The sequence below is a fragment of the Diorhabda sublineata genome, chromosome 7 (genome assembly GCF_026230105.1).
Source record: "Diorhabda sublineata isolate icDioSubl1.1 chromosome 7, icDioSubl1.1, whole genome shotgun sequence".
In the NCBI taxonomy this organism is placed as follows: Eukaryota; Metazoa; Arthropoda; class Insecta; order Coleoptera; family Chrysomelidae; genus Diorhabda; species Diorhabda sublineata.
Window position 1 is genome coordinate 26,976,551 of NC_079480.1, and position 12,394 is coordinate 26,988,944.

The 12,394-nt window shown below is 33.4% G+C and overlaps 1 protein-coding gene across 6 annotated transcripts in view; it reads left to right on the forward strand.

Moving 5' to 3' along the window:
* Positions 1 to 12,394, forward strand: part of LOC130446293 (probable phospholipid-transporting ATPase IM) — an 80,740-nt gene that overhangs the window by 58,332 nt on the left and 10,014 nt on the right. For 3 of the 6 annotated variants that reach the window (XM_056782448.1, XM_056782449.1, XM_056782446.1), the window contains 8 exons: positions 95 to 307; positions 3,475 to 3,680; positions 3,760 to 4,090; positions 6,067 to 6,394; positions 8,280 to 8,599; positions 8,884 to 9,168; positions 10,550 to 10,826; positions 10,887 to 11,208. In XM_056782448.1, coding sequence (XP_056638426.1) covers positions 95 to 307; positions 3,475 to 3,680; positions 3,760 to 4,090; positions 6,067 to 6,394; positions 8,280 to 8,599; positions 8,884 to 9,168; positions 10,550 to 10,826; positions 10,887 to 11,208 — 2,282 coding nt within the window. The remainder of the gene's footprint in view (positions 1 to 94; positions 308 to 3,474; positions 3,681 to 3,759; positions 4,091 to 6,066; positions 6,395 to 8,279; positions 8,600 to 8,883; positions 9,169 to 10,549; positions 10,827 to 10,886; positions 11,209 to 12,394) is intronic. The other 3 variants (XM_056782450.1, XM_056782451.1, XM_056782447.1) reach the window with 1 other exon arrangement.

A 12,394-nucleotide genomic window follows, 5' to 3' on the forward strand; every position in this document is an offset into this window, starting at 1 on the left:
CTTGTTGCCGGTTACTGTGGATTTGATAAGTGATCATTCAAATTAAGTTTAATTCTTTTTAATAAATTTGATTAATTCTATTGTTATTTTTCAGAGCAACTACATAAAAACCTCGAAGTATTCGTTATTGACGTTCCTGCCGCTGAATTTATTCGAACAGTTTCAACGCTTGGCGAACTTCTATTTTTTGTGCCTTCTCGTGTTACAGTTGATACCAGCGATCAGCAGTCTCACTCCAGTTACCACAGCATTGCCCCTTATCGGCGTACTCGGTCTCACTGCCGTCAAAGATGCTTACGATGACATTGTAAGTACCACATAACAAGTAATTGCAGATCCACCATCTTCTTCAGGAATGGATAGTATGAAATCCATTTTTAATCTAATTTAACATATTCCACATGTTAATATAAATGGTGCGATTTCTCAAAAACCAATTCCAGGATAATGAAAAAATAAACAAATTTCCAACTTTTATAGGTTTAAAAGAAATAAACATCTCAACACTGTGAATTGGAATGAAGGTTAATGCTACTAAAACAAAATTGTGGGAATAATTCTTGGTTAATTACATCAATAAAATTGTCATTGAAAATTTGTTATTGAGGAGATGATATAATACATTTTTTCAAGGTTAACAACGCTACACACCCAACTTGATTTCATCCAAACAAATATGTTAATCTAGTCTGAAGTATACAGAAGTTACCAAAAACATGCCTGTTATTGTTATTAAAATAATTATTTTATTTATAGGTAGTCACGAAAAATTATTTACTCAATACCTTAGACCATTTGAATGTTTATGTTTCTACATCGTCTTAATTTTAGATCTCTTCTAATTTAAAATTAGTTTTTTTTATTTTCAAAGGCAGGTGAAATTTGATGTTTCTATATTTTGATAAAAAGTGAGAGTAGGCGAAACGTCAAATTTTTGTCTGTATTTAAAAATAAAAAAAAACTAATTTTAAATTAGAAGAGACCTAAAATCAAGAAAATTTAAGGACATAAAAATTATTTAAGCCTCAAATTCAAACTCCATACTTGCAGTACTCAAATACTGCAGCCGATGTACATCAACCATCCACTCCTCAGACTCATGTATACTCATTTGCATTTATTTTTGACTTTTTTTTGTATATTTTAAATTTACAGTTTGTCTTTTGTCATATCAAGTATCATATTATTTATGTCACTTGTGTTTTGGGTTGTTAAAAATGACAAATGATAAACCAATCAAGAAACTGTTGCAGGAGAAAACTGAAAACCAAAATGCTTCTTGGATTTATACAATTTGCACGTACCCATATCTATAAAAAAAATTTTATTAAGGTAAAGAAAATTCGATTTCAAAACACCAAGAAAAAAATTAAGAAAACCTACTAGATACAGACTTATGGAAAACTTCTGCTGAAGAAGAAATTGCAAAAAGAGACATATAGACTTTTGGGGAACTGACCAGTATCATAAATGATACAAAAAATAAGTGTACAACAAAACGAACACTAAAAATAAGAAACCAAAATTTCGGTTCACAAAAGAAAATACAAGAGAAAGACAAACTTTATTTTAGGATGAAAAGAGATGAAAATGAATACATAACAGATTTTAAGAAAGCCAGAAATGCGCTAAATAATCTTCGAAAAATTCTACAAAGGCAGTACGCTGAATGAAAGATTCAAGAAGTAGGAGATCCTCAGAAAACATGGAAGGACTTAAATGAACTATGCAACTGAACTCCTAAAAAGCATAGCAACATTACAAAAATAAAAAAAGGATGGAGGAGAGACAAAGAATAACTTTGAAATTTCTGAGGAGTTTAATAACTATTTTGTAAGCATAGGGCAAACTCTGTCTTCACAGATACGATAAAATGCTAGTAATAACTTCAAAGAAAAAGAAGTTCTGGAAAAACTAACACTAGAACCAACAAACCTCCAAGAAGTAAAGAACACCCTAAATGAACTAAAAAATCACTCAGGTCCTGGTACAGACAACATAGTAAAAAAAGACATTATTCTATTTTGACACTGTTGGGCCAAAATTAGTAAATCTAATAAACACAAGTGGAATATACCCAAAGACTTAAAAACATCAAAAATAGTGCTAATATACACTGCCAAGTATTTTTACCAAAATAATAGAGAAGATAATCAAAATTATGATTGTGAACTTTGTCGAAAAAAAAAATTTCATGTTCGATGAAAGGCAATATAGATTTCAGAAAAAAAGCAGTACCTTAGCAGCGATAGTTGATTTACTACAACATGTATTGAACAAAATAGACAAAACTGTGTGGTGATAGTGTTCATAGACTTGAAAAAGGTTTTTGATACTGTTGATGTTGAGCTATTACTACTACAACAAAAGCTTTATAAAATAGGGCTAACAGAGGTGTGCCATAACCTAGCACTATACAGTTGTAAATGGTGAAACCAGTGACACAAAAACTGTAAATACAGGTTCTGTACTGTGGCCACTACATTACCTTCTATATGTACATAGCTCAAAATATCTGCGGCTGAAGTCTGATTATATCATGTTTGCTGATGTGAAACTGAAATTGAAGAAAACATTAATAATGATGTTATTCTCTACTATGTTTGGCTGTGTAATAATGAACTTGGTGTGAATATTGAAAAAACAGTTTATACTGTAATCCAGCAAAAAGACAAGATACAGTGTAACCTAACTATTAAACTGAACAACCTAATACTCAAAAAGTACAGAAATACGGATACCTAGGTCTAGTTATATCTAAAAAATTAATGTGGCATGGACATGTAGATAATGTGATTGAAAAAATTGCTCCATTTATTGGACTAATATAAAGGTGTAACCACCAGCTAAATACTAAAACAAGATATTTTTTGTACAATAACTTTGTCGAGCCCCATCTTCACTATTTAATAGTATGCTGGGGCTGTGAACCTTCTAAATAGGCTACAGAAATTGCAAAACAAGTCAATCAAGGTTATATTCTCCATCAACTACTATACCTCTAGTGATGCTCTGTACAAAAAGCTTCCATTTCTAAAAGTGGGTGAGATAAGAGACTTGGAACAAATGAAACTCATATTTAAAGAGAAAAATAATTTATTAAAAGCAAGGGTTGACCTAAAAATAAATAAAGTCAAACATACATATGACGTGAGAAATAAAGAAACTGTGCGTAATAAGTTTCTACGAACAAAAAAGGTCGAGACTACTGTATATAGAAGCGTACAAGTATATAATACAGTGCCCAAATATCTACTGGAAGGTTATCAACAGACAGGGAGCCTTAACCTTAGGAAATATATAAAAGACGGAGTTTAAAAATTTGTTATAATAATATATACGCGACGTTTTATTGAAGACTTAATTTGTAGATTGTAATTAAGTCGTTTTTACATATTTTCATGTTTGTTATTGTTTTTCCAATAATAAATATTATCAATAAAAATACAGTTAACTAAGTTTGTTTTGTTTTAGCAACGCCATATTTCGGACTCGCACGTCAACAATAGAAAATCCAGAGTGGTTAGAAGAGGTCAGTTGGTTAAAGAAAAATGGTCGGCGGTACAAGTTGGAGACATTATACGAATGGACAATAATCAATTCATAGCAGCCGATGTACTTATTTTAACTTCTAGTGAACCAAATGGTTTATGTTACATTGAAACGTCCGAATTAGATGGGTAATTTATCATACAGTACATTTCAAAGAAAATCATCTATCAATACTGATTTTTATGATTTTTTTTTGTCTCTTCGCAGAGAAACAAATTTGAAATGCAGACAATGTCTATTAGAAACTGCCGAAATGGGACAAGATGACGCTCTGTTAGGTGAATTCGACGGAGAAATATTGTGTGAAATGCCCAATAATTTATTAAATAAATTCGAGGGCGTATTGATATGGAAAGGAAAATCTTATCCGTTGGACAATGACAAAATTATGTTGAGGGGATGCGTTTTAAGGAACACCCAATGGTGCTACGGTGTTGTGATTTTTGCTGGTAAAGACACGAAACTTATGCAGAATAGTGGAAAGAGTAAATTTAAACGCACGAGCATCGACAGGCTCCTTAATTTTTTAATTATAGGAGTAAGTATGATTTTTTTCAGACTGATCAAAGGTGTGAAAGTAAAGTGTGTTTAGTATGAACGTGACCAATACCATTTAAAAACTTACTTTACCAGTAGCACAGTCCCATGCCAATAGGAGCTGAAAATATTGTTTTAATGAGGTAAATCGATAATTTACAAAAAAAAATATTTGTATCCGACAAAGTAACAAAACAACCATTATTTAAAATAATAAAATAATAAGATGAATAATTCGGAATCCTATGCCGATTTGAATTAAAATGTTTTTCGGTACCAATAATGCAGCTGTCTAATTACCTTTTTAGTTTGTTAGATTTTAATAATTAACTCCTTCACAAAAAAAATGTTTTATACTTAATAAACGGGTCCAAGGTGACAATTCACTAGAGAACTTAAATATCACCAGATAATGAGTCATGAAGTGAGTAATTATCTGGATTTAGTTTACAGTATTTACTTTTTTTATAATTTAACTTTTTTGTTTTCCAAGAAATATATCATTAAAATTATTTACTTAATTATGTACGCATTTGTAGATATTGCAACAAATTAGAGCAATGATTAACTGGTGGAATCAAAAACTACACAAATATCATTTTATTCAGTTTTATATATTTCAACAACTGTCTTAAGAAATACACCTTTATACTTATGTCTCTTCTGGAATCAATTACAGCTTGATAGAGACCTTGGAATTTCTGGAACTGTTGGTGATAGACAGCTTCTGAAAATGATAATTTGGTGCCTCAGATAGTGTAATTATCAGTGTTTGTGTAAACAGTGTATTCATTTTGATAGAAACTTATTTCCGTATCCCCATAACATTCTAAATAGCTCAAAGTAAGGGCCGTTAGCTGATCATACATTGCTTGAAGTTCAATCCATTCAAGATAATTTTTGGACGATCTTTGTGATATATGTCATCATTTTTGAGGAGAATTGCTCTACAAAGAAATGGAAAAGTATTTTGTGACTCAAATACATCAACAATGTACCTGCCACCATATCTATGGCCTATTTCAATGATCACCATACTGTTACTGCTCTGATACTACACAAATACATCAATTTCTTATTTCTTAGATGGTAGTTTTCCCTGTCTAAATGATCTTGGAAAAATCAGTGCTGCGGTTAATAGAGGTACAGTTGTAGGCTTACATTGAATTCTCTAAGTTGCATCGTTATCGTTCCATTGCTTATATATGGTTGATTGCACCGCATAAAATCTAAAGAAAGTAGATTCAAAAAAATTTTTTCTTAGTGCTTCAAGTCTGAAAAATCAGCTGTGATTTTCATCAGTTATACATCCAGGGCTTTGATTTAGTCTTTGATATCTTCCTGTCTATTAGTACTTTCTTAATTCTGTAGGTATCGACAATCAAGTCATCTATACTTGCAAGAAGCCTTCTCAAATCAACGCAATAACTGCAGCTTTCTCTTCAGGGACAACATTATTATCCTCCAAGCATTGAATTTAAGTCCTCTTGCTTTAGCTGCTTGCTCGAACTCCTCAACCATTCCTGAAAGAGTCGAAGTGGTTCGTCCCATGATGCTAACATCATCTGCATAGACAAGGTGCTGTGCGAGCCTATTGCAAATATTTCCTCCGGGATTCGTTCGGATGCTCCTTGCGGTGCCTTCCAGTGAGAAATTAAACAGTGTTGTTGCTAGTGCGTCTCCCTGACGCAAACCTGAGTTCACAGTAAATCATCTGCCGATCATTGAAATCATCTGTATGAATTCACATCTTTCAGGTTCTAAGTGACACAAAGTTATAATTACAAAATCTGTGTTTCCTCATAATGCAATAGCTCTTTCTTTTAACATTGTTGATATTTCAAAGACATCATTTTATTGATATCCGGAGTAAATGATCACTAAATCATTTCAACTACTTATTGCGGGCTGTGACTATTGCTTGTACTACGTTAATCCAAAGTCTTTTAATTTTAAATGATCTTTTTTATGTTGCAGATAGTATTTTTTTTATTGTCCATGTGCCTTTTCTGTATGGTGGCGTGTGGTATATGGGAGTCGCTCGTCGGCCAGTACTTCCAAACGTACCTGCCATGGGATACGTTGGTGCCTTTGGAACCGTTAGGTGGCGCCACAATTATAGCTCTGTTAGTATTTTTCTCATACGCTATCGTCTTGAATACGGTAGTGCCGATTTCTTTGTACGTTTCCGTCGAAGTCATAAGATTTGTTCAAAGTTTTTTGATAAATTGGGACGATCAAATGTACTACGACAAAACGGGAACCAATGCCAAAGCTAGAACTACGACACTTAACGAAGAATTAGGTAAGGCCTCATCTCGATAAAAATAACTTCCAAAAACATTCTATCTTTAATTTTAATTCAGTTTCAATGACTATTAGTGATAACTGCTCTCTATAAACTAGCATTTTTAGTCGTTAGTCGTTTTATGTGCATGTAATAGATCGTAATAGACCTGGGTGTTGAACAACCTCGTGAAGCGATTGCTCAACACGTGGGAGCGAAAGATCTTACACCGAATATATGGACCATTGAGCAAAGCGTGTAACGCTACCGTACAAACGCCGAGCTATGAAGACCCCAGCCCAGACAGAAGTCAGGAGGGCTAGACTCAGATGGCTAGGTCACTTGGACCGTCTGCCTGACGAACGGGGGGGTGGCGCAGAAGCTCAAGGGCCGGCAACTACTTGGGCGACCGCGAAAACGTTGGCTGGATGATGTTGAAGAGGATTTTCAGGAGCTAGATGTGAGGGGGTGGATACGTCGAGCGAGGCCAAGGCCAAGGTTCTTTGAGGGCCATAGTGCCAGTGGTAGTAGTAGTAATAGATCGTTTTAACTCTGAACCTTCGTCAGGCTATTGGATATCTATCTATTTATTAACTAATATCTATTATTATATTTGGTAATCATAACTAGGTCATCCTACTTTTTAGTAGGACTTATGATTACGCAGCACCCTTGCTAGTTGGTAACGTGATGCTTAATATTCATTATTCAAAAGATCATTCGAAGGTTACACTAGATTAATTTGACATTACTGTGATTCTGTGATTCTCTATGAAGATGAGTTTAGGTTTGGTCTCTTAAATTTTAAATCTTTCATCATTACTCAATCAGTATTGCAGTACCACTGAAATGTGATAAATATATAATAAACCAAAATTAGCTTACAAAGTAATAAATGAAAAAAAAAATCAAAACAAGACAATGCAAATATCGATTGGGGTGATTTTTATAAAATTCAACGAGTAGGTGCCATTACAAACTATTTTTTAGACCTGTAACACAATAATTATTTATGATGTTGGAATTTCGTTTGCAATTGTTTATCGAGGTATTATAAGACTTTAAAAAAAACCTGAAACTTTGACAATATTTTGGTACCTAAAAAGAGTGAAGAGTCGAAGAACTGTGTTCACCAAATAACCAAGCAAGAGATTACAACTGAAATAGAAAGTGTACAAAAAAAATTGATATCCCTAGACAGTAGGGCTTGAACAGATAGGCACAATGCTAGCTAAGAAAGATGTCGTCAAGAAAACTCTAGCCCTAAAGAAGTAACGAAAATTACATTTGAGAAGTAAAGAAAAAATTGAGAATTTGCTTTTAGTTTGAGAAATTAAAAGAACATACTCCAGGTTCGTTATCGGAAAGTCTAGAATTCAAAACTACCTTTGGCTAGTTTACAAAGTTTCAGAGAAGATCTGGAATTACATTCGGTCATGCATGGTCAGTATGATAGTTCAGATGAATAAGAAGTTGAGAGGGTTCGTGTCAAATTTCAGGAATTCAAGAAGGATATGGCCAAAAAAAATACATTCAATTGTGATGAAACTGGTCTGTTTTGGAAACGCATGCCAAACCTTACATTACGAAATATGAGGCATAAACTCATGAAAGACCAATTGACGTTACGTTTGGTTGAGTTGACTTGGTTAGTGGACTGTATTTATATGTTTGACGCCTTGAATGATATTCTGTTTAATTAATCTTTTTTTTTATTTCAAGTGTTTAGGGTGCTTATGCCCTGGTAAAATTAGTAAAAAATAGTTATCAGAACAGTAGTTTATGGCAGGTTATAATTACCACTTTTGGAGTCATTGACGAGATGTATAATTGTTATTTTCATGTTTACAACTTGTAACTTAAAGACTCGAAAATCTCTAATTTTATTCATTTTGATTTTTAGGCCAAATAGAATACATTTTCTCCGATAAAACCGGTACGCTTACACAAAATATAATGACGTTTAATAAGTGTTCGATAGCAGCTCGATCATATGGAGATGTTATCGATCAAAGGACAGGTGATGTAATCGAAATTACAGACGATACTGAACCTTTAGATTTCTCTTTTAATCCAAACTACGAAACGGAATTTAAATTTTATGATAAGCATCTCTTAGATGCCGTCAGAAGAAAAGACGGGGACGTTTTTAGTTTTTTTAGATTATTGGCTTTGTGTCATACCGTTATGTCTGAAAATAACGATGGAAAATTGGAATATCAGGTGAGAAAAAGAAATCAATGCTTGTGAGAGAATTTTCATATCTAATTGTTTTATCTTGAGTCTGATGTGAAAATTCCGTGTTGATTTGTTATTGGAGATATTATTGACATAAAACTAATATTAATGCAGGGTTGCTTTGTAGTTGGATGTTACGTTCTGTGAAAGAAATAAAGGACTTTGAATATTTGCCTAGTCTGGAAGTTTTTGAAATGTCTTGCAAAATTTCTTCTAGTAATTGTACCTTATTTTTAAAACAGTTGGATGATGGTTGTGTTTATTTTTAGGCACAATCTCCTGATGAAGAGGCACTAGTTTCTGCGGCAAGAAATTTTGGTTTCGTCTTCAAAGAAAGGTCTCCTAACAGTATCACCATCGAAGTAATGGGAATAAAAGAAGTTTACGAGTTACTGTGTATTTTGGATTTCAATAATGTTAGAAAACGAATGTCCGTTATCCTAAGGAAAGACGGAAAACTTAAATTGTACTGTAAAGGTGCAGACAGCGTCATCTATGAAAGACTTAAAAACGGCCAAGATGAAATTAAACATAAAACGCAAGAACATCTTAACGTGAGTTTATTTAACTTGAATTCACTTCAAAACAAATATTTTCATTTAGGAAGTTTTCTTTTCAGGAAATTTCAATATAGAATAAAATTAGTTGAATTCTATTGTTGTAACTCATCACCTTCATTCTATACTGTAATTTTACCTGATGATGGGAAGAACATTTCCCTAGAGGTTTTAATTTTGAGAATTATCATTTCCAATTTTGCTGCAATCCCCAATATTTTAGCTCTTTTTCTAACTAATCAACAAAGACTTCTTGGTATATCAATTTATCCCACCTTTTTTCAAATTCCCATCACAACCAATCCAATATGAATATAAATCTAACAGTGTAATTAAAGAAATTATCACGGTGTTGTGCAGTTCAGTTTAGTTAGAAAAATGAAAGGCAGGCATAAGACAAAACTTCCTCAAATCAACAGTTAGTGATTGGTAGAAAAACCTTTGCTTCTTTCAACCATAATTATGCATACGAACACTGACACATGACATGACATTTCAAGACCTCATTCTACATCAACTGTAGGGAAGCAGAAGTCTATAACTTGCTGGTTCCATAAAAACTTTAAGCTTTCTGCTTTGAGCGAGTTTCTCTACATTGTTTTAGTAGTTCACACAATCATATTGCTTGAAGGACCACTCTAGTTAGACAGATAGAGACGTTTAATCTCATAGGTTTGGGTAAAACCATCTGTTTAGGAATAAGGGTCAGGTAAGAGAAAGTAAACGCTTCCATTTATACTGTATATGTAGATATCGGGGTATCATATACACTGCGACCCAAAGGATCTATTGTGTCCCCCCTTTCTTATTGTAGAACTGTGGATACTCAGTTTTTACAGTTGATCTGTTAATCCCAGTCGTTTTAGAAAATCCAGAATATGGATCGTCATACGTCATAAGCTCCCAGGTGTGGTTATACTTTATATAAATAATAAACTGGACAGCTGCCTAGAACAATACACAAATATAATTTCTCAATCTAAGTGTTCCATAAATTTGACGGTTCAAAATATGAAATAGATGACCCATAAATGACAAATATAATGATCTTTGTAGAGCAATATGTGGCAATGCTACTGTTGCCAAGAGGCGAATACAAAGGTTTTGACTTACTAGTTTTCACAGTACTGACGTCGCGATTACACATTTAATAAAGTTAGAAAGATTGTGAATAACTGTTAACGAGACTAGCATTGATCCTAACTCTGCTATATATTAGACGACTACTGATTTATATTTTGAAAAAAAGAAAAAGTTTGCCGGTTTTTGCGCGCCAAACCAAATTGGACTCGGTGCAAAGGCTTATCACGCTTTTGAAAAGAACCCCTCTATTGAAAGATTCCAACTATGGTACACTCATTGTTTAATTTGTTTACAGAAATTTGCTGGTGAAGGTCTACGTACCCTTGTATTGGCTTCATGTGATTTAGATGAAGTTTTCTTCAACAATTGGAAACAAAGACATCAAGAAGCGGCAATCTCTTTAGAAGAGAGAGACGAAAAATTGGATGCTCTCTATGAAGAAATCGAAAAAGATTTGGAATTGGTCGGGGTAACTGCAATAGAAGATAAATTACAAGATGGTGTACCCCAAACGATAGCCAATCTCATTTTAGCCGGAATAAAAATATGGGTACTCACAGGTGATAAACAGGGTAGGGTTATTCCTCATTTTTGTTTGTCATAAAAAAGTGAATTAATTTTTGTATTTACAGAGACTGCTATTAACATCGGTTACTCTTGCCAACTTTTGACAGACGAATTGGTGGATTTATTCATCGTGGACGCATCAAGTTTCGATGAAGTTCAACAGCAGCTATACAAGTTTAAAGAAAATGTTAAAATCGTCCAAACTTTTCAACCACGAAGTCCCAATACCGTTCAAACGAGAAACGGACAATTAAATTCTTGTGAGAATCCCATAGGGGACAATCCAACCACCCTGCGATCAGAGAACAATCCGCCTGCTGTCAGTGTCGTCACATTCAGGTGGGACGATGAGATTTCTTCACAAATCACTGAAAATTCGAGAGCAAGGTAGAGATGACGGGATCGGCAGGTTTTATTTGTACACTCTTCGTCTCCTTTCTTTAATTTCTGTTCTCGTTTTTATAAATAATTACAAGATGTTTATCATTTAGGATATAATTTAAAAACATTTTGTAGAATGTGGAAAAGGCTTCGATACATACCAATGAGCAACTTCTATGTGTTTTTTCCAATCTACAGTCCCAATTTCATGATTTTAGAAGAGAGAATCAACTAAACGAAAATATCGGCAGTAAAAAATTGGGGAGATAAAAAAGATAACATGACAAAAAATACAATGTTTTATTAATAAAGGCTGAAAGAAATAAGAAGGTAGAAAAAACGGATTGATTCACCATGCAAAAGGAACTAAGAATGACACTTATTCCCAGTTTGTGGATTTTGGGACTGCAGATCAATAGAGAGTAGACACAAAAATGGCTGCTCAAGTAAACAAAGACCTGAAGTACCCAGAAAGGAATGGAGAAAGGAGGTAAATGTGACAAAATTCGCGCCATTCTATAGGAGAGGCAAAAGAAAGAAGAGATCACCAAGGACATATGGTCCCTTTTTAATAGGTTTAGGGCACATGAAGAAAGTAGATATATTACCTTATAGAAAATTTTCTATAGTTTTGGAATTTTGGACTTGTTTTATCTCCAGCCAAAAATTTTCCAACAAAATATGAAATGTTTTTAAATTACATATATGGAATGAAACATCCCGTTACTATTCAATATTTGGAGATTGTGGTGCTAAATTTTATAATCGTACTAACAAGGGTATCTATTTAGCTAGAGATTTTAGTATAGTTTAGATAGAGTAAAAACCTATTTTTTGTATTATTGTTTTCAAAAAGTTGGTAAACCTTTTATAGACGAGAAATGGTCGATTGGTATCTAGTAGAATTTTTAGATTAGGATGCATGCTCTTTTTAAATCACTTTAACTCACTCTATTTGTCTGTGTTGATATCATTTTGTAATAATATTTAACCAACTTCCAATTGTAGATTGTTTTGGGAGCCCTTTTGACTTTCCAGCCGCTCTGCACCTATACATAACAAGATATTTTGTGCATGACTCTGCATCCATTGATCTGACTTCAAAATTTGTAGACCCTTCTTAAAGGAGGTTATTTTTGTCCCACTTTCCATGAGGTTAGCACTATTTGGTACTTGAGTTTTTTGTTCAAAT